The sequence below is a fragment of the Haemaphysalis longicornis genome, unplaced genomic scaffold (genome assembly GCF_048455015.1).
Source record: "Haemaphysalis longicornis isolate Haplotype H1 unplaced genomic scaffold, Haemaphysalis longicornis Haplotype H1 scaffold_2, whole genome shotgun sequence".
Lineage (NCBI taxonomy): Eukaryota > Metazoa > Arthropoda > Arachnida > Ixodida > Ixodidae > Haemaphysalis > Haemaphysalis longicornis.
In genome coordinates, this window is record NW_027526295.1 from 156787824 (window position 1) to 156809871 (window position 22048).

Consider the following 22048-nt stretch of genomic DNA (forward strand, 5'->3'; position numbering starts at 1 on the left):
GAACGATGATCACCGCTGCCACACTTTTTATTAGCGATCAACTTCGATCGTCCTCAAAATCGGCGGAGTTTGCGAAGGGCATACTGTCGCTCGTACCGAGCGCAGCACTGCAGTCAGAGGGCGGACAAGTCACACTACAAAAGGCAACTTTCACACGAAACGTGCATCTTTGCTACACTATAACAACGAACCTACTCTACGGTGTATACATATATATATCATATAGGCATCTGCACAAACTGTATCATACCAAAATACTTGCACGGTGTTATATATGCAAACATGTTACTGATTGTCTCGGCTTTTATGTTCGTTCGATTAGTTGCTTTCGCTTTGAATGGCACTGCTGCACTAAACTCAGCATGCTTGATTCAGTACAATAACAACAACAGCAATAAGAGACCTACACAGGTAAGATTTGCAAGAAAAATGGGCAACGTCACACACTTATGTTTTGAGAGCAAGTGAGCAACCAGCATGGCGTTTCATCGATCAAAGAGACCCTTTCCAAAAAGTCCTGTAACAGTGATCCCCAGAGATGTGCAAACATTAAAGCAACAGGAAAGCTTTTGATTATTTGGACACACTGATTTGGGCATAAAGACGTATATGGCTTCAACTCTAACAATTCATGCTGGAATGCACAAAGTGAGCACAGCAGGCGTTTTCTAACTGGAGAGACGACACTACTTCAAACTTTCAGTGGCAACATGGCTTAACCAGTGCAATCTACCATCCCGCAGTTTTTCTATGATCGAGAACTAGCTGAAAGATATCTCAAGGCAGAATAAAATGTCCCACACTGCACCACAAGCGACGAATGTCAACAGAGACACTGAGTGCACCGCAAAGCCAAAAATATTAAAGGGCATCCAGCAAGTGCACACGAAACAGGAAAAGAAAAAAAAGAGAGAAAGACAGAGACGTGCTTGTACAGAAGCTTGCAGTAAACATCCCACTCACAACTTCTCACTGCGTAAGACAGTAAACTACAACTTGATTGTCTCGGCGACTTGTACATATTGAGGTGAAAAACATTGTCGTCAAGGGCCCCTACCCTCCCTTGAAGTGCCAGTGTCTGGAAGGCATGCACGCTGGGAAAAGTATTGCACTACCGTATTGCTAAAAGCACCACCAAACAACACACACACACACGCAAAGCCAGAACATTAAGTTAATACATTGAATAAGCACATCAATTGAAGGCAAGAAAATGTTGGACACATCCTTTTACAAGCATCCATAACCACTAAAAAGAAGAACCTTCCATTTTTAAGTCCGACCATTCACAAGTCTTGTTCAAAAGTGCGTGGACTCTGTTTAGGCCCAAAAGTCAACAGCCTGCTTCGATGACACAGGTAAGAGAGCTTTGTTGAAAAGCATGAGAGCTGCTGTAGCATCTGCTCCAGAAAAATAATGTCTCCAAACTAGCAGTTTCGTTGTAGTGCTACAACACCAGTACTGTTCAAAAGCTGCTAAAACCCTTCACTTCGCAGCCTATTTTTCCCTCTTTGAAGCCAAAGACATTACACGCGGCACCCGATTCGAGCTCCACACTAAAAGAAAAGAGGAACGGTGCGCACTGAAGCGATGATCAATCTCCCTCAGAATATCGTTGTCGCGATGTGATTGTCACACAAGCAAACTTTATGGCTTGCAGCAAAAACAAGAGCAGCTCAACTGCACACACGAATGCTAGAAATGTGCAAAACTATTCTGCGTTGCCGCACATCCACCTCAAAAATTCAAATTTTCTGTTCGAGGCACCGAAGCTACTACACCTAGGCTAAGGGGCATGCCAGGGTGGGTGGCTACGGATAAATTTACACCCCCAGTGAAGTGTGCACGCAAAGGGTTGTAATTTTACACCCCGTGGGATTTTTCAGTGCACACACAAGAGGGTGTATATTTACACCCCAGGGAGTATTTATGTGCACATAAAGGGGTGTATTTTTACACCCTCTGGGGATTTTCAAGGTGCACATGAGTGGTTGCATTCGTGTCTCACTTTCATACGAGATAGCCAAAGCCAGAAATTGCACCCACAATTTTTAGCACACCAGATAGGTGCCTTTGGTGCTAGGTCACAGCAGAGCAGTAAGTACTGAGAACTCAGCTTACAAAAACAGATCCTGCCGTCTCCATATCACCTTCCCTGCCTCATTCTAACAAGCTATTTTGTTTTGCGAATTTATGAGGCAAAGCTGCCAACTAATGTCTCGTCACGAACAGGCCAGAGAACAAGCACGGTTTCTAGGAAGAAGCTAGTTCCAGGACAGACGTAACGGCAGAAAACTTCGCACAAGTTATGGGCAAAGTGACCAGGACGTCAGGCGCCCAGTGAGTCGCATGCAGCCAGGTAACACATTCATAGATGAATAGACACACTTCGCATGTATTTTTTTCTTCCACATATTACAATTACTCTTCGCTATTCACTGAAAAATGTAACGGTGACATTCCATTGTAGTCATACGCTGTAGGCAAGTAAAAATTTGAGGTGCACGCGAGCAAACACGTTTAAGAAATATCGGCCAGAAGGCCATCTGCCCCTTCTCAACAAGAGCTAGTAAAGTACCTGCACGTGTGTGAATGAGCAAGAAGCGATGAGAGGTCACAACCTTAACGCGAGCATCCACAATGCTACACTCATGCAGGTTTTTCTGAGTAGATTTTCACATCTACGGATGTGGGGCACGCAATACTACAAGTGAAAATTCGTCCATACTTGGGCGAGCGGGCTATGATGTGTTTCCAACAAGGCAGAAAGGCCGTGCAAACAGTAACAGGTCTCGGCACAAAGCTAGAGAAGTGTAAGCGTTCTGCTTAAGACTATGCGCTAGGTACTTCAGGCAACAGTTGAGAGCAAATCAGGCTTGATAGAGCGTTGCGTGCCCCAGGGAATTAGCTTTTTTTCAGCAAAAGTTGAAAGTTCAAATGCGGGGTTTACAGGCCAAAGCTACACCTTCCCTGTGGCAAAAACTAAAAATATTCGGGGTATTTTACTGGCACACCAAGGTCGCTTCCTTAAGAGTTGCTCTGCGTTACCACAGCAACAGCACCATCCCTTTCTCCATCTCGCTCTAGCAGCACTTGCTTCCCTTGTAACCACAGCACCGATCAGGCAGAAGAGTGCCATCAAACTGGCGTACTCTAAAAGAATTTTAAATTTAGGTCTTGATGCGCTGAGCACAGCTACAAGGCATGCCCTAGTGCACTAGTTCCCAACCACGAGTGTGCAGGGGATCCTTTTTGGGGCTGGAAAAAGTGATGTCGGACCCCAGAATGAAATGGGTTGGTCAGTGCCACATTTTCAAATAATTTTCTGCTTCGGCTAAAGTCACCCACAAACCTGTTCAATGCCCACCCTTTTTCCTGGCTTTAATGCTGAACTGTCACACTGTAAAACAAATAAGCCACCCAAACATCAACTACATGACTGCCTTTGGTGTGTGGTTACTCCGCACAGATGATGCGCTGTGCGAAAATCCAACTTTAAGATGCGTTACCGAGAGAAGTTAAACGTGCGTGCCACGAGCAAAGCTACATTTTCTATTTCCGGAGAGCTTTGGCATAGCGAAAACAACGGGGTGGGGGGGTGGGTATGGTTTGGGAGGGGGCTTCGCAGACTCTTATTTGAGATGCGCAGCCTTTGTGGAAGGCTACAGGATCTTAGACCGCCCGAGGTTCTATAGTATTCAACTGCCTTGTATACATGGGCACGTTTGCAAAATCGTTCAATTATAAATACAAACTCGGTGATAAGGAACCACATTTGCAACCGCGTGTCCAATGATATGCAGTGAGTCATAGGCAGCACACAATAAAGGGCCGTAATGCGCAATCAAGACGTTTGCCGTGCAACTGTTCAGTGCAGCAGTGTACACGGAAACCAGTGAAGTACTTTTAACTGTGGCTATAAGCTCTTCCCACTGTACGTGGTGCTTCCATTTATCCCATTTTAGTGCCATGTTGGTAGTATATGTAGTTTATTTAGTATGTCCCTAAAGTGAGACATAAAGACAACGAAAGAGAGTAAAGTCCTATGACAGTTTGCTTCCCAAAAAATTTTCTTTTTAAGCCATATTTTAAGGCTTATGCATTTCGATGCAATGTATTTGGTTGCCACAGAGTTGAACAATCTCTGAACATCGTGTTAGCCCACCACTAAAGCTGCCGTGCCATTTCATGAACACACTGCCACCTGATAAGCCTACAGGCCCGTGCTGATGCAATTCAAACAAAGAAATTGAAGATGTTTTCTTTTTGGCAACAGCCAAAATAAAATAAAAAATGGAGAAGTAATACACATGTAACCCCAACGCAGCCGGCAAATGCAAACCTTGCTCTCGGCTACAACTCAGCATCAGTTTCTATGTCGATTTGAAAATTGGGCGCAGCATTTGTTGACTGCACATTGTACATATAATCAACTTGCTTTGTCTGCTTCTCCACATGCTTCAAAATGGAAAAGAACAAACTGAACAAGGCCAATGCACAAAATAAAACAGACTACTTCTTTGGTCAACGAGTGCATAGCCCCATCATTAGCATAACGCTGCAGCTATTGCAACACTTAAGCAAAGCTCCACCACAGTGGGGAGGTCTTCAGTGACAAACCTTATGTTGGGAATGTTGGCTTTGTGCCAAGAAGTGCACCGTCACTCTGAAAGGAGCGAACATAACAGCGCAAATAAATAGGAATCAGTATCGTAGTGGCTGCCGGCCTGTTCACAGGCTGGAGAGGTGGTGTCAGGACTGCAGACGAGGCAGGAGATCAGCGAAGCAGCGAAAAGAGCTTGATCGAAATCCAGGGTACTGTGAGGGCGGTAGCCAAGTTGGAGAGCAGGTTGACAGAGTGATTGTCGAGGACGTTGGCGCCGGAGATGTGCTTGACGCCCTGACCAGGCTCTTCGACAACCTGGCCTGTTTTGGTGACAACTCCTGCATGCGGGCACGGGTGGATAGAGAAAAAGGAGCGTAAGACTCTGGTGAAAAAAATTCACACTCAAATCGATGCTGATGCTTCACCCGGCGCCATAGCGGAAAGCTGTAGACCAACTTTTATTATAACTTTAGCTGATATCATGCACTAGCTGCAGCAGACAAATATACGAGATGGGGGCACGCCCAGGCATTTGACACCAGTCAACAAAGTGAATATTTTGAACCAAATGCACCCTGCAGAAATACCAAAAAGCAAACCAGCGTTAAGCAATTCACGCATATATCATACTTGGGCACATTACCGAAAAAAAGTACCTGATAACAATTGAAATTACAGCCTCAAAAGTGTAATAAAAAATTACTCTAGAGTAATTGATTACTTCCCTTGTTACTTCTCATACCAGCTTTTTATTACAGTAGCACATCTGTACAAATAAAGTGTGGCATAAATAGCCAGGCCACCGGTAAATGGAGTCTGAAAAATTGGTACCTGCAAGTACGTACCTCAAATTTTCATCAAAGGTTATTTTAGTGGTGCATGCTACAGTGTTAAATTTCAAAGCGAAGCTGTGCTTCTGTGAGAAATAACAACATTTCTGAAAATGTCTGCAACGAATGCCGATGCAGACAGTCACGGTGCAGTGAGAGCCGCGTTGTAAAAAACATTGAAATAAATAATTTTGTAATAAATTACATGAAAATGTAGTTGACTTACAAGAACTGTTACTCATTAAAGGAAGTAATTGCAGCATTATAAAATTACAGCAATAAATAACTTGTAACACGTCACCAACAAGCTTGTGTACAATATTCCCCTGAGTAAAGCTAAAACCATCAGTTGTAATTGCAGCGTTATAAAATTACAGCAATAAATTACTTGTAACGCGTTACAAACAAGCTAGTGTACAATATTCCCCTCAGTAAAGCCAAAACCACCAGTTGAAAAAATAAGGCCAATGGTTCATTCTTTCCAAGTGGAAGGAATTTAACTTTGGTCACCTTGGGAAAAAGAAAAGTCCACATAACAATGCAAAAAAGAAAGGTAGTGTTGATTTCCCTGAAAAAATCCTCCCCATCCAAGACTTCAAATCCACGAATCTTGTACCTCACACCCATCCCATCGATCGTGGTACTCAAAGGTGCTGAAGTGAATCAAAAAGAAGTAGAGGCGAGGAAATATACGAAACTACAAATAAGTATTTATAAATACCATTTGCTATTTGATCCGCAGTGCAGCCTTACTGTTTCAAGTATTTGAAATTTAAAAGTAATAAAAGCATAGCACTTGGATCTGCTGCGCACAACAGGCAAAATTTCAAGCTTCACTGTGCAGCACACCCCTTTCAGTTGGCTTTTTTGCGCGACATTGAAGATGCGCAATAAAGCCGAACACATGCAAGCCTTGTGCAAAACAAGTGTATGGCAACTTTGAAGTGGCGCTACCTGGGTTGAATTTATAAGCCAAAAGAAGTTCCTAGCCACGCTGATCCACTTTATATGGGCCTGTCCTCAAGATCCCTTTCCCTCCATAGTTAATGAAGAGCAGTGGGAGGGAGTGCCGGGCAGCTTGGACCCCGAGGTCCAGATACGTCCAGTCACCCGCGCTGACAACATTGCTGTCGGCCTCGAACTGATGATTGCACTGCTCCCCTAAACCAGCCTAAGGCTCAATAAAGCGATTTATTTCTCTCTCTGTGGTCAGTATAGCGGCACAAGTGAGGAACCAACAGTTACTGCTCACTGGCTTCCAGTGTAATCATACAAGCCCCTAGCATGCCTCTTTTCAATGAGGCATGCTTTCCTCTTTCCAGCCAAACATACTTCCTATATTCACAACAGGTTGAGGAATCGGCATTTCTTCATGGCAATGTATGCCAAAATTTTGTTCCTCTGCTTTTCTACCTTGTCATAATCCTTTATTTTAAATTTTTTATGCCATATTCTTATTAAGCACTGGTACATGAACATTCAGATGTCAGGTCATGCCTACATAAGTTATCTTTTTTGTTTAAATGCTTCCATGGCTAGGGTTCCATGCATTCTTGATGTCTGAGAATAACTTCCGAAGCTCCAAGTATCTTCGAAGCACAAGGCATTCTATAGAACGAGGCATTGGAAAACAAATGCCCTGGGTCTCATCTCTTGGACAAGCATTCGGAGTTGTTTAGCTATCATCAATAGGCACCCTATTAAGCTCAGTTAAGTCAATATAAAAATGTGTATGTGTATGCATGTGTCTTTCTTAGGGGTGACCACCCCCAGCGCTCAAAAGAAATAAAATTTTCTCGCACCTTTTGCCTAAATTCCGCGTCATGTGCTAACCTAACAAGCATTGCTGGTCATTAAGACTGAACACTCACCGAGTAGAATGATTCATGATGTTTTTGCAGCTATGTTTTAGAAGCTCTGCACACACTAAAGCAAAGATATGTATGTTCGATTCACAGCCAGTTTATACCATTTGCATTAGAAAACATTCAATTCGATTGTCAGTCAGTTTTTTTGCGATTTGTATTCAATTCACTGTCTTAAATTCCTGTACCTATAGCGTGCACCCACACACTTGGCTTCCGCAAACACATGCACACACACACAAAAAAAACAGGTTCAGCACTTAAAATTTCAATGCAGAGTTGGTGCGCAATGGAGAGCCCAGCCAATCCTCTTCATCAATGGTTATTATCTAAGGAGAGGACTTTCCCCTGGGCTTTCCCCACAGTGATGATGGTGTGAACACCGTGACGTGTGCAACAGGAACATTTGTTGTGAAGCCAGGAATCTCAGAAAGATCTCACAGCCACCATACTCTGGCCTAAAAAAAATATGCAGAAACTTAGAGAAATGCAGCATTTTCTAGCATCTTGTCAAAAAGGGGTACTGACACAAAATTTCGAAGGCGAGATAACTTCGGAGATAGATTGGTGTGAACCCACATACATCATCTGCAAAATATCAGCGGCGAATATAGCCTGGAACATATTTAAAATCAATTTTATAGTGTGCGAAACGCAAACGAGCAGACAGCAGAGGACCTCGCCCAATCGACATCCCGCAGATATTTTGTAAATAAACAACATCCAAACACGTCACAAGTTTTTGTTGGAGACTTCTGCACTGCTGGCATTTTCCGCTGGCTTGCCACTCCAATCGGAGGTCAGAGCTTGTGCTCCCAAGCAACGAATGACCCGATCGTTGGCGGCGGAGACGCCGTGATTTTGTTGGATCATTGGGCAGCTGGCTGCAACCTAAGTTCTACAGCGATTACAGGCACTCTATTTTTATTGCTTTTTATTAGAATGGACGTGAAAATGCGCCAGGCACATGGGGACACGAAAAGCACGCTGAGCGAGCATGGTCGCTGCGCAAGCGGCGGCCACGGCTGCAAAGTGGCGCAGGCTGCAGCAGGTAGCTCGAGCGATAGCTTGTTACTGCTGCATGAAATGGGACCCAAGTCCCAAACATGGCAGCACATATGAAAAAGGAGTTAATGATGCGATGGCGGGTTCTGCACCACCTACGAGAGCAGCAATCGAATATCCGCCGCAGTGCTAAGCTGAACCCATCTGTAGGCGGACCAGTAGGCAGACTGGCCGGCTCTCCCAGCATGCACCTTCCCACCCACTGTCTCGAGCGTCGTTCCCTAGCCGCGGCAGCAACTTGCACTCACAGCGCCTGCATCGCGTCTACGGTCGCTTTTTAATTAAGCGGCTCACGAGATCAGTACGTGGGGGCATTCGCAGAAACTGCCGGCGACGCGGATTCGACAGTGCTACGGCAGGTCTGCTCTGCGATATCCCTCCGACCATCATATGGTCAGCTTTGTTCACACAAAATGTCGTGTTTCGTGGCAACCACTGAAACCAAAACTGCGACTGACAGCATTGAAAACACCACCAATTTAACAACCGTCGCACGCAGAAGCAAATGAGGTTTCCACATGTGATAAGTACGTCATTAGCTACTTATTGCAAAAAAAAAAAAAAAAACCAAGATGCAAAATTTTTGTGTCAGTGCCCTTTTAAGCCAGATTTAGCTATAAGCAGCCCGATATGTTGGGTTTTTATTATTTTATAGTTTTGGTTTGCTTCTTTTCATCAATGATGTACTATTATGAGCAATATGAAAGGGAACACAGGAACGCGTGGCAAACAGCCTCAAAACAGACTCGGAGTGATACGCGGATGGCGCTGTGAAAAACGAAGGGTGAAAGGAGGGCGCTCTTCCACTAACTGTTGGCGCCCCTACCACGCTGGCATTTCTACAAAGCCGCAGGTTACGTCATTTCACCGATAATACGGTAACGTCGGACAGCCGATAAGACGCACGGCGGGAATGGGAATAGTTGTTAGAACAGCGTCCCCCTTTCCACTGTGTTTCGGACGGCGGCCGCTGCGTATCACTCATATCTGGGTCTGGGGGTGTTTTTTACGCATTCCTGTGTTCCCTTTCATATTGCTCATAATAGTACATTAACACCAAAAAAGCGCCTGAGGGGCTTAACTCCACCAATTATATGCATTTTTCGCACAAATGCCCGGCGTTACGCGGTTGGTCTATGTTGACGATATCTTTATTCGTGGTTTTGACGTTCTTTTCTGGGCATTTCTATTTTCATCATTATTTTGTGGAGTAGTTGTACAAGATGCATATTTTTTATTTAACAAGTTCACTTTCACAATTTTTTATTTTTCCTATTCGCATTTTCTGGTTTTTTGAAATTCCGTTTCCACAATTGTCCCTACGAACACCATTATGACGATTAAATGTGTTATCTCTGCCAATTACTCATTTTTGTGTGAATGCAAGGTGTTACACGGTCCTGGCTGTAGGGGTGCCCAGCACAGAGTGGTACACACTAAAAAAAGAAGGGGGGAGGGTGGGGTGGAAGACCCCCTTACCGGAGAACTGGAGGGTGGCCCCGAGGAAGGAGTCGAGCAGGGAGCCCAGGAAGCCCGCCAGGGCCCCGACCAGGATGACCAGCCACTGGGCCGAGGCCGCCCGCAGGTTGCTGGGGCCCAGGAACAGCGCCATGGACAGGTAGTAGACCAGGCCGATGAAGCCCCCGCCGAGGGCGCTGAACAGCAGGCCCTCCAGCGACACCCCGCCGTTGGTGCCTGGCAAGCAATGGTGAGAGAGGGATGCCGGTTAGTTCAAACCACCCGGAGATCTCCAATGGGCGCCAACATTTAGACACGTTTTTTGCTGCCAGCAGAGCCACAGCTGCCGCAGCCGAGATTTCAAACTGCGTCCTTGTAGCACAATGGCCTAGTCACTAAGCCACTGCTACGGGTAAGGCACATACACACACACACACACACACTTGTAGTCACAAACAGATACAGATGTGGCAGCATTTGTGAACATACTGGGCACATGGGGTAAAAATTTCCCCTGCCACTTGGCAGTCCCAATACAGTGCAGACCTGGGAGCCGCGAAAATCCACACTATAAGCGGTCCGCCCTTTATAAACAAAATGTGTTTATAAACAAAACCTATTTTTCAATCATATTCTATGTTTATCGATACACAATCGAACACTAATTAAAAACAAAGGCACGGTCTTTATTTCGTCTTTTTTTTCCACACCAGATGCCGCTGCACGGTCTTGCTAACCGCGAGCGCAGAATTTACACTTTTTGTTTATGTTTTGAAGGATCTGTGTTTTTCAGGGCCGAGAAGAACGGATGCCACAGGGAGTGAAAAAGCTCGGCTTATGCTGGCAAGACAACATGATAAGAAAGCAAGCCAGATTTTTTTTTTCTTTCATCCGCGCCTTGCGTTTGTGATGCCAAAGGGGGTTGCTTATCAGCTCACTATCTCCAAATGTCCGAAAAGGGAAAGGGCGGTTGCTTATGTGCACAACGTTTTATTAGAAGCAACTTACTGTGTGGGTAATTGGGGGGGCGGGGCAGAGGGCACCAATTTTTTTCTTTTGTGTGTCGAAGTTAGAGGATAGCAGGGAGCGTGCGCTGCGTCAGATGGCCGATTCCATCTTTTTTTCTCGTGACCCTAAAATAATGCCCCAGCTGGCTGCGCCAGTCGATCAGCGGACCCACCAAAAAACCGCACTATTAACGGTATTGTGCTTTGGCCAACCACGTTTTAAGCAGTACGCTTATGCATTGAGTTCTATGGGAGGCAAACTGGTGATCACAAAAACCTGCGTTATATCTGGTTCCGCACTATATAAGTGGTTACGTTATAAATGGTCGACACTGTACTATGTCGGCATTATAGCAGTGGTGTAATATCGGTGTTGCTTATGGACAACCACACTTTGGCTGTGCACTCTGGGCAAAGAAGGAAAATAAAAACACCCTACCCCCCCTTCACACTCCTCCACACACATTAAACAAACCAGAGGATCAGACACCTTCCTCGACAGCTATTATGGGCTGGCTGGTCCCCTAAAGCATTACAATACAGTAATACAAAGGGCTCTACTCCTCAGCAGGATATTCTGGGAGGAGACAGAATCCCGCAGCGTTTGAAATTGAAGCACACCCAGTACAGGGTGTGTTAAAGGGGGTGTCGCTTTGCACAGGCGTGCTGAGTCTATGGGGAACTGCACAACACTGCAAATGGTGACATCACTGCCGCAATGTGAAAATTATGTAAAGTTCCCCATAAATAGTGTCACGCCACCATGCTCTAAGGAACTCCCCTCCCCTGCAGGTATGTTCTTTTTTTTTTCATGGAGGGTGTGATTACATATAACCAATGTGATGATGCCAAACACTTCGGCTATTTCACGCAAAACTTGAAGTTGTACACTACGTTACCACTGCGATAATGCCCAATAAACACACCACTAACTGTGTGAAGCATGGCACCTTAACATAAGCATTCATTCGGCACTATTTACAGTGTAGAATACCACTGCTGTTCTTCCCACTTCCCAACAGCCGGTCTCCTACTAGTATCTTTAAACGAACAAAAACATAGTACTACTAGTACAACTTCTTTTCTGCCCCTGTGAAAGCAAGCCGACTGCGACCTGCTGGCGAGCTAAGCCAGGTGCTTGGTGCCTTTGGAATGGTGGAACAAACAGCACAAGGAAGGGGCTTGAAAAAACAAATGACAGCATGGGGCTCATTTTAGTTTCCATCATGCAAAGGACACTCACTGGATTCTGCCCAGAAGACAGGTTTGTAGAAAAAAATACGAAATATACGAAATTCTGTTCTGAAAAACAAAATGCACCCAATGCAATGTTGAAGTGCTGTAGCCATCTAAACATTTCAAAACTGCAATTTACTTGAAAGAAGAAGAAGAAGCTTTATTAACATGAGGATGGCGACTCCGCCTAAGTAGGACAATGCAAAACAAAAAAAATTTTTTTATGCATTGTCAGCATTGCTGTACACTCTTCTGTTCCTCAGCTATTTTTTTTCTATGTTGCTTATCACGAGTGTCCAGTTGGCAGTAACATTACTGCACCCTGCCAAATGACACATTGAGGTCTCTCTCACTGCACCAAGCAACTGACCTTGATCGCACACTTTCCTCAGCGGTTTCCAAAATGTGTAGCAGATGCCTTGAAACTTTTGTTTCACTGTCCATATTTTTATTCCCCCCAACAGCAGCAAATACAGTACATATATAAAAAACAAGGCGAACACATTATTAAGCATGCTAAATGTGCCTAAAGGTGCCGACGTCAACAGACACTGCGAAAGGTCAGTAAACGATGCATGGATGACATTTCCCCAAACTAGGCGTGCATAAAAAAGCTCTTCTATAGCAGGAATGCCAGCTTCGTAATGTGTAAAAGTGCAGGATGATGGCGGGGTTTTCCAATAACGAAAGAAAAGGGGTTACAGACTTTGAAGAAACTTGCAAGCTTTTAGATGTAAGTAAAAAACTGTATATGGAACAGATGCCATAAACTATGCGGCTTCATGATGGCACCCTTTCTTTAACTGTGTTCAAAACTGTGTTTCTGGACCCCTCTAAGTTTAATGGATACAAAGTGCTAAAAAGAGACGAAGAAACAAGCAAGCGAAGCACAAACCATATTTTCCCTTGAATATGCAACGATTGATTTGATTTGATTGATTGATTGTAGGGCTTAACACGCCGACGCAACGCAGGCGATGAGGCGCGCCGTAGTGGAGGGCTCCGGGTTAATTTTGACCACCTGGGGATCTTTAACGTGCGCCGAAATCTCGTGCACACGGGCGTTTTTGCTTTTCGCCTCCATCAGAAAAGCGGCCGCCGCGGCCGGGAATCGAACCAGCGACCTCGTGCTCAGCAGCTCAACGCCTTAGCCACTGAGCCACCGCGGCGGGTGAATATGCAACGAGTGAACCTGGACATTTCAATATAAAGTTATCAGCAGTTTGAACCACTTTATTTGATAGTAAAAACAAATACACATGTGCTTCTTTGAACTGTCTTCACTAGCGGCTGCACGTCTCATTTGGTTACCACGAAGTCCCCTAGTCTTCAAAACAACTGGCGAGTTGAACAACAGTTGTAAAGTTTAAAAAAAAAATATTTGACATTTTTGAATTGGAAGTGGACAAAGATATAAGCAGAGTGGTTCATGAATCACACAAAACCAACTGATATTGCTGATTAAAATGAATAAACAACTTCAGTAGAGTAAAAATCGTCTGTAAAAAGAATTGTAAACATGCAATGCTTAGCAACATATGTTAGACCAAAACACCTGCTTTCCCCTGAGTAGTGCTATGTCAGTCACTGTACCATAGCACTGTTATTTCTTTGAACCATTTGCAAACACTAGAAACATTACTAACCCACCCACCCCCCTACGAGGAAAGCAATCGTTAGAGATTTTAATGCACACTTATCGTAGCAAGAAGAATTAAATGAAACCAAAAGTACATTGCTAGGCTTCTGATAAAAAAAAAAAAGAATGAAAGAACCACTGACCCACTTTTCATTTCCTACAGCCCAACAGAAAACTAAACACAAAGCGCATGACAGAATTCCAACGAACACAACTGGCAAGCGTATGTCTTTCCTCCTGTCTAACCACAAAGTATGACGAATCAACAGAGGCCCGCTACCAAAGCTAGCATAAGGAAAAGAGGCAGGAAATGAAGGCCAGTTCAGTGTGCCATTCAACTTTCCTTGTCCGCGCCAACACGTTCTACTCTTCCTGGTCTTGCCCTTTCTATGTCTCCTTGGCACAGCATCAGCTACTGCGTACTCAAACAATAGAATCACAGCAGCACATGATAGAACCATAATAATCAGATAGCAGCTGCAACTAGGCTACTGTGCCAGAGGTACTAATGGAAATCACAACTATTTAGCTGCCAAACACGAGCAGCTAACTATTTCAATCAGAAAGAGGGCTATACGAGAACAGACCTTGAGTATATGGGAGTGAAGTGATAAACAATAGCGACATTCAACAGGCTTGGCCCGTCCGCCAGAGGCACAGACTAAACAAATCTCTTATCTCACCGTCGCTGACCCCCTCCCAGACATTGCTCAATATTGGCTCCCGCTGGCTATCTCGGGCCAGCACAAACACACGACGCGTGCTGCCTATCAGTCCTTCACCTTCGTCGTAAATCCTGGATAAGGGCTGAGGGGCTTCTATTTTTTGCATGCACACAAAACGGCTCTGACATTTAAAGTGACCCCTTGTATCCATTCGAGAAAAAGCACTCAAGAACTGAGAGCTGCCACCAGAACTGCATGACATCAGTAGAAAAAGTTTCAAGGACAGACCGGGAAAAAAAACATTTGGAATTAAAAGTTAAGCATGCATTTCATTGTGATTGCCATGCGCATCAATAAAAATGATTAAATGACTCCATGTAACAGCTTATACCTAAATATCTGAAAGCATGAATGTGGAAAAAATATTGTTATGCCTTATTACCTAGTACATTTGCACTACGCAGTTTCCTAAGCAGGAAATTGGTCGTCAGTTGAATGAGCTACGAATACACTTTCACAGCTCATTTAAACCCTGAGCAGTGCTATCCCATTGAGCAAACTGAACTTATGCATAAATGTGGAATATTCCAGCAGGCCCGATACTGCCCCTTGAAGTTCTTTCCACTATGTTGTCTTCTCAAGGGCTGCCGGTTTTCCTTGTGCAATGCAGTTGCCAAAGAACAATGGCACACGAAAACAGGAGCCCGATTGAGTAGGTGATAACTGAAGAGGGCAGACTTGCACTGAACGGGGCTCACATGCGATTAGACTGGGCCGACAGTTTAATCATGAACAGGAAACAACAAACCACTCATCAAAACACTCATTCTAGCTGTTGTACGTTGCTGTTATTCAAACCAGCTGCTGTGATGCACTACGAACATTCCACGCTGCCTTAATTAAGTAAACTTGACCGATTGAACCAGCCCTCTTTTACTTTCTTGCTCACACCCCAATCAGTGCAAATTGGACTGAGAGTGAATTTAGAACCACGTGTACGCTTACTTGACAAATCAGACAGATTCGAGACATGCGCCACACTGCACCCTCAGCTTGAATCAGACCACTCCAACCTTTACAGCGATTACACACCGCACTTTCTCTCAGGCTGGCTCATTTATTTATTTATTTATTTTATTTATACATACTGCAGCCCCCAATTTGGGGGCTGCAGTAGTGAGTAGGCTGCAGGAGTGAGCATTCACAGAACAAAAAATAGCAATTAAACAGAGAGCAATAAAACAAAAGAACAGTTAACGCAAATCAGCAAGGGCAAGTGAAAAATTTTCCAGCGGAAGGGAGCGAGTATCACCGGACAATCCATTCCAGAGATCGGCAGTGAAAGGAAAAAAAAAAACTCAATTTGAATGTGTTGGTTTCGACAATGGTAAGGCTTGATATTAAGGTGGTGATTACTTCTAGTTATGGACGGCGAGGCAAATGAGATGTAGGTATTGTCAGACATGCGATATACTGAGTTAATAAAACAGTAAAGCAATTTCATAGAACCCTAAATTTAGCCGGCGCATGCGTAGTGTGGAGAGTTCAAGACAAGACAGGGCAAGGGAAGGTGAAAAGTAGCGATCATAGCAATTACAAATAAATCTGATAGCTTTTTTCTAATGGCCTCAATTCTATCGATTTCCCCCTGCTTGTGTGGGTTCCATACGGGGCATGCGTAGTCAAGTACAGGACGAATCAGTGTTTTATACATTAGTAATTTAGTGCTTTTTGGGGATTGGGACAGTGTTCGTCTTAAATAACCCAATTTTTTTTAAAGATTTTGTGCAGATAAAGTTAATATGCTAAGACCGAGATAATTTGCTGGAAAGAACAACACCAAGATATTTGTATTCTGTTACTTTTTTTAAGGTGGATCCGTTAAACGAGTACGTGAAGCAGGAAGGGGACTTACTATTCGTGAAAGACATAAGCACGGATTTGTTAAAATTGATACTCATTTGCCACGTTGCACACCATTCACAAAATTTAGTAAATGAGTCAATTAGACGATGATGAGCTTCAGGAGAGTCAATGGGTTCATACAAAACACAATCATCCGCGTACAGACGAATTTTAGAGGTGACGTGATTAGGCAAATCGTTTATGTACAGTAGAAACAGTAACGGGCCAAGCACAGAACCTTGTGGAACGCCTGAACTAACACTAACAATTTCGGAGTCAGTTGAGTTATAACAAACGTATTGCGGGAGCTCAGAAAGAAAATTAGAAATCCAAGTAACTAGTTGCGGGTTGTTTAATATGGTGTTTAATTTACATAGTAGTTTAGAGTGAAGTACAGTGTCAAACGCTTTCAAAAAGTCAATGAATAATGCGTCAACCTGATTACCAATGTCCATGTTACTAGTAATGTCGTGCACGAATTCGGTTAACTGCGTAACAGTGCTATAACTTCGTCTGAATCCATGTTGGAAGTTAGACTGTTAGATTTGAGAAATGCAATAATAGTATGTTTGTATATAATATGCTCAAATAGCTTGCAGGAATAAGGGGTAAGAGAGATGGGCCTGTAATTGCTGAAAGCTTGCTTGTCACCAGATTTATGCAAAGGTACTATTTTGCCGTTTTTCAAAAATCTGGGAACGGTACCAGATTTTACGGATTTATTGAAAATTGTAAGGTATTGAGAGGTCCAAAGAGAGTAGTGAACGAGAAACGTGTTAGGGATACCATTGGGTCCATTACATTTTATAAGATTTAACACGCCCTCTTCAGTGATCACTACATCGCTGATTAGAGATGTTGGATTCGAGGTAAACATGCTGGCAAGACACCTGGCAGAAGCCACCGTCCACAAGCCACCCAGGGACTGAAAAAGTGGACAAAACCTATTCCCTCTTAACGTGCGGTCACTGGTGCAAGGTAGAACCAGCCCTTCTGTTTCTCACTTTCCCTCTAAATACATAACCCTCACACCCATGCTTGGATGCACGTTTCTGGCTCTGCAGTCACGGTTTCACACAACCCTCACTCCTAGCATCATACTCCCCACTATAATGTGTCAAATTTGGTATGCCACAAGAAGGAGTTTGTTGTCTATCCCTTGGGCAATTTTAAGCCACCACTACTAATAAATGTTCTTCATTGCTTCGTTAGCCGGAACGGTGGACACAAACTCCCCTTATGGCTAGCAGCATACGAAATATGATACATTATAGTGAGAAGTATTTGACTAGAACGGCTTAGAGATTGTCAACAAGGCAACAGCTCTGCATCAACCCTGAGACTGCGCCAGTGTGATGGGAGGGAAGGGGAGATCGAGAGAGAGAGAGAGAGAGAGAGAGAGAGAGAGAGAGAGAGAGAGAGAGAGAGAGAGAGAGAGAGAGAGAGGACAAGGCGCTCACCCCGGGGAACCCTCTGAAAGGAGGTGATGAGGAAGGGGTCCGTGCGGGACAGCACGGCGCCGAACTCGGAGGCCCACGTGTCCCCGCAGCTCTCAGCCAGGGCGCAGAGCACGGCCAGGGAGAGCAGGGTGCACTGCCAGTCGGTGGCCGGCTCCACCAGCTTCTCACCCATGCCGCACTCGAGCATGTAGAGCAGCGCAAACTCCGTCGCCACGCCCCCGTTGCAAAGCACCTGCACCCAGTTGCGCTGGCCCCCTGCAAGACGACGACCCCCACGAAGGTGAACAGCGGAGAACAGCAAAACCTTGAGAGGTATCGTGCTGCGGTGCCCACTGGTGCACAAAACTATCACGGCCCATGTGCATCTTTCAGGAATGAAGTGTTGTGTCCGATAGAGGGATGGTTCAATTTCTTCCTTAGATTTTCATTCAGCTACTTCCGTTCTTCATGCCTCTTGTTACTGAGAACCATCATGCAATGCTGTTTCTGTGGCATCTGAGAGACACAACGTGCAGAGGAGGGTGTTAACTGGATGACTCTTGCACCTAAGTTAAAAAACCTCCGCAGCGATAGGCAAAGAACGAAAATACAAATACGAATCTTGTAAGCAACAAGGTTACCGACTTGAAGCGTTCCTCAGTTATACCAAAGATTACCTCCACTTTTTGTCAACATGGATCAAAATAAGCCAGGGATACAGGAAAATTGTTGCCAAAGTTTATTTCCCCTATAGTCATAAATATTGCTGCAGACATCATGAGTTTCACAAGGTGTGAAAAGCTGAAGGTCACAAGCAATTTTTTGCTGCCTGCTGCCACCAAACGCTTTCTCCTCTGCTTACACCTGGAAACAAGACCCCCCCTCACCCCCAATTACGCCACTCAACTGTGTGATTCTCTCTTTCTTCAAGCTGCCCAATTCAATACTACCTACATCATCCCTCCGCTGTCACATATTGGTTGCAAAAACTTTTGTTATGCCTCCACCTAACACTTAGAATAAGCGTTCTCTGCAGCCAATGACACACAAATGGTGGTTTATTTTTGTCAAAGGGACACGCCATTTGCTGCAGTTCAACTGGCAGTTTTTGCTGCACTTTCAATACAACAGTATATGCTGGCAACCAATACTGAATGGCAGCAATGCTGGCTCGCTGAATTTTGGGATAACTCAATTTCACTGCTGCATCCCATGTGAATGTACTGCAAAAAAATTTATGCTGTCAAGAGGCAGTGCACACAAAAATCTTTTTTTACCCAGACGTACACAAAAATCAATGAAAAATTGGTTTGGTTGTAATGCAGACAGTACAACTTAGTATACAATGTACACCTGCAGACACAGAATCCTGAAAGCACCCGATATGAATGTGATGCCAACTTATGTCTTTCTTATACAACAGAAAATCAGTCACCTCTCGACCAAACAATACTGTCGCGTCTCCTGTGACATAATTCGGAAATACCACTAGGAAGGCTTGCATTTTATGTATAACGGAAAGGGCAAGGCCAAGTGCTGGCAGCTTTGTTAACTGAGAAAAACTATATCAAAACGTTATTCGCAAATCCCATGTCATGTACAAAGTTTGGCTTCAACACTCTCCAACATTCATTATATCGATTAAAAGCATTCAATCCCTGCCTTTGAAAAGTATACCTAGTTCTTTCAATGTCTACAAAATCTGTCTGTACGAAAAGACAAAAGCCACAAGAATGAAGTTGAACTGTTAAAATCGTGTATAGAAACTAAGCATCTTGATTACTATACACTAGCACTAGGTGGTGCTAGAAGTTTTTCAAACTGTGCGCAGCATTTGCGCAAAAAGCTGCTGGACCATTGACCGATCAAGAGTTTTAAGTAGCACTAAGCTACCACTGCAACTTTGGCAAACAGTGCACTTCATCATTTAAGGAGCAGGCGTGTTTAAGGCATGCCGACACACAGCGGTAGTGGCGACACGTAATTGTTCCCAACTACCGGCCATTGTTCTATCAGCAACAGCATTGATAGGACAATGGCTTTGATAGACAAAAGCAGCTTTGACTCATTTAGTCCCGACATTCCATCGTTTTCTTTATTGCACTGGTTGGCATTATTAACGACAGACTGTGCGAGCTCTTCACTTTTTAAAAGACAAAAAACTTTGTTCAGTTCTGACAGCTAGGTGATAACTGCATTATACTGTAAAATAGTGAAAGAGAATTTCCATGAACCCGTTGTGGGGGGGTGGTTCTTCAGTTCACAGCAAATTAAATGAAACATTTATTCAAGCACATTTGCATACCGCCACGGTGGCTCAGTGGCTAAGGCATTGTGCTGCTGAGCACGAGGACGCAGGTTCGCTTCCCGGCCGCGGTGCCTGCCTTTCTGATGGAGGCGAAAAGCGAAAATGCGTCTGTGTGTCGATATTTCGGCGCACGTGTAAACATTCCAGGCGGTCAAAATTAATCCGGAGCCCTCCACTACGGCGCGCCTCATAGCCCAGGTGTGCCTTTGGCACGTTAAACACCACAATCAATCAAATCACTACTTAATCTGTAAAGTAGCCCCGTATAAACTTTGGAGAATTTGTTAACTCTTCACTATGCAAAAACCTGGCACCACTTGTGATGACCTATGAATCAGAATAATCATTTATTAGCACATAACTGTTTCTGTGAAAAAAGAATACGTGTGTAGATACGTGCACGCAGTTATTACTTTTCTTTTGTTACTGTAACAAAAAAGACAAAATATACCAGTTGTTTCAGGATTAAAAGGTAAGTTGCCTTTGTTATAATAATAGAGATGGACTCAGTAAAAAACGTAAGTTCACAAGAAGATGGCGCTTGTGAAGTGCCGTTTTCTCGTGAAAGTGCAAGTTTTTTTTCCTGTGTCTGTTTCTGTTACCATAAAAAGCAAAACTTAGTTACAACAACTAGCCCGACATCAACTTTACTGAAAAATTCACAACCACATAAAATGCTGCAGTACAGAAAGGAGAGCTTTCTCAGAAAGCTTTGCAGTAAAAGGAAACTTCACCGCGCTCTGGAATGAACTCTTCGACTGCAAAGATTTCGAAGAAAACTGCTCATTTCCTCCTGTAGCAGTACGTGTTGCTGAAACTTAGCTGGATGTAAAATTTCCTTTTTTAGCAGAAACTAAAACTGCACCTTGGGGGTTTCCTAAACTCTTCAACTATATGCAACCTCACTATACGCAAATGAGTGCGACCAAGCAATTGCTCAGAGTAAGAGACCATCGACAGGACTGCACATGGTGCAATAGAACAGCAGGTAAGTTTCAGGAGAAAACTACGCCAGCACACGTTCGATGAAGGTTCACGAGACTGTGGCAGCATGCAACCTGTGATGTTTGGATGCGAGGCCAATGAAACGTATGCAGTTTAAAAGCTAGAGAACTTCGTCATCATTCCACACTGCATTCACATGCACACACGCATGCTAAGGAATTCACCTTCTTTGTGGTGCGGCTCAAACTTCCGCTTCAGGTCAGACCTGAACTTCGTCGCTTGTGAGGATGAAATGAAGAATGTGAGCAGGCCGATGAAGAAAAGGTAGCTGCTTAATGTCAGGACGAAACCAACCACCACACCTGAAAAGAAATTACGACAGAAATTATACTCCTCGAGCCCCGCACGTTAGAAAGTAACATATCGGCTCCACGTACCGCACAGCGCTCCCGACAAATCCAGACTCTTCTTTCTGTAGCCCCAAGACGATATTAAAATTGGAACAAAAGCAGACAAGAAAAAACGTAGGGGAGTGGGCGGCGCTATACCTGAAACGAGAAAAATAAGGTATCGGTACGTTTAGCACTCAACGGCAATTCCAACGACGCTTGCGAGCACCCAAGTTTTCAAGCGAGCCGTGGCTGATCAGAGAACGGCTCTACAGTCATAGCAATCGCTTGTTGGAAACATAAAAACGCAACTTACTTTCTGTATACCATGACGAAAGCACCGACAGCGACCAGACAGCTAGTGACAGCGGTAACGTCACAGCGAGTAGGATAACTAAAAACATGTTTATACGAGAAAATAGGCGATCCGACGGGTTACAAGTTGTTTCGAAGTAGCGCCATTCAATTTATGGCACAGCTCTGCCCACGACTGCAGGTGCTGACAGCCATGAGGAAGAAAGAAAAGACAACACCAACAACACCGTCGGTACCGCACATTCGTTGCTTCGAATCCTGTGTGCATGCGTAGCGGCACACATTCGCTGCTGGCTGCACACAGCGGGAGAGGGAAACGGAGGAAACGGAGAGGGCCAAAAGCCAAGCGGAACCGGAAATACTCTCGCACCTATGC

The 22048-nt window shown here is 44.3% G+C and overlaps 1 protein-coding gene across 1 annotated transcript; it reads right to left on the minus strand.

The window, feature by feature from the left end:
• Positions 1–9: 9 nt before the first annotated feature.
• Positions 10–21924, minus strand: LOC144169373 (transmembrane protein 19). Its single transcript, XM_077698489.1, has 6 exons — positions 21674–21924; positions 21406–21516; positions 21193–21330; positions 17737–17991; positions 9846–10061; positions 10–4944 (listed from the first exon to the last, which is right to left on the minus strand). The coding sequence occupies exons 1-6, from the start codon at positions 21759–21761 to the stop codon at positions 4778–4780; spliced, it is 975 nt and encodes a 324-aa protein (XP_077554615.1). The 5' UTR covers positions 21762–21924; the 3' UTR covers positions 10–4777.
• Positions 21925–22048: the final 124 nt, after the last annotated feature.

Coding starts and splice junctions, on each gene's coding strand:
- LOC144169373 (XM_077698489.1), bottom strand. CDS start 21,761: ATGTTTTTAGTTATCCTACTCGCTGTGACGTTACCGCTGTCACTAGCT. Junction 17,992..21,192: donor TGAGCCGCACCACAAAGAAG/GTGAATTCCTTA, acceptor GTCGTCTTGCAG/GGGGCCAGCGCAACTGGGTG. Junction 10,062..17,736: donor CTTTCAGAGGGTTCCCCGGG/GTGAGCGCCTTG, acceptor ATTGCTTGCCAG/GCACCAACGGCGGGGTGTCG.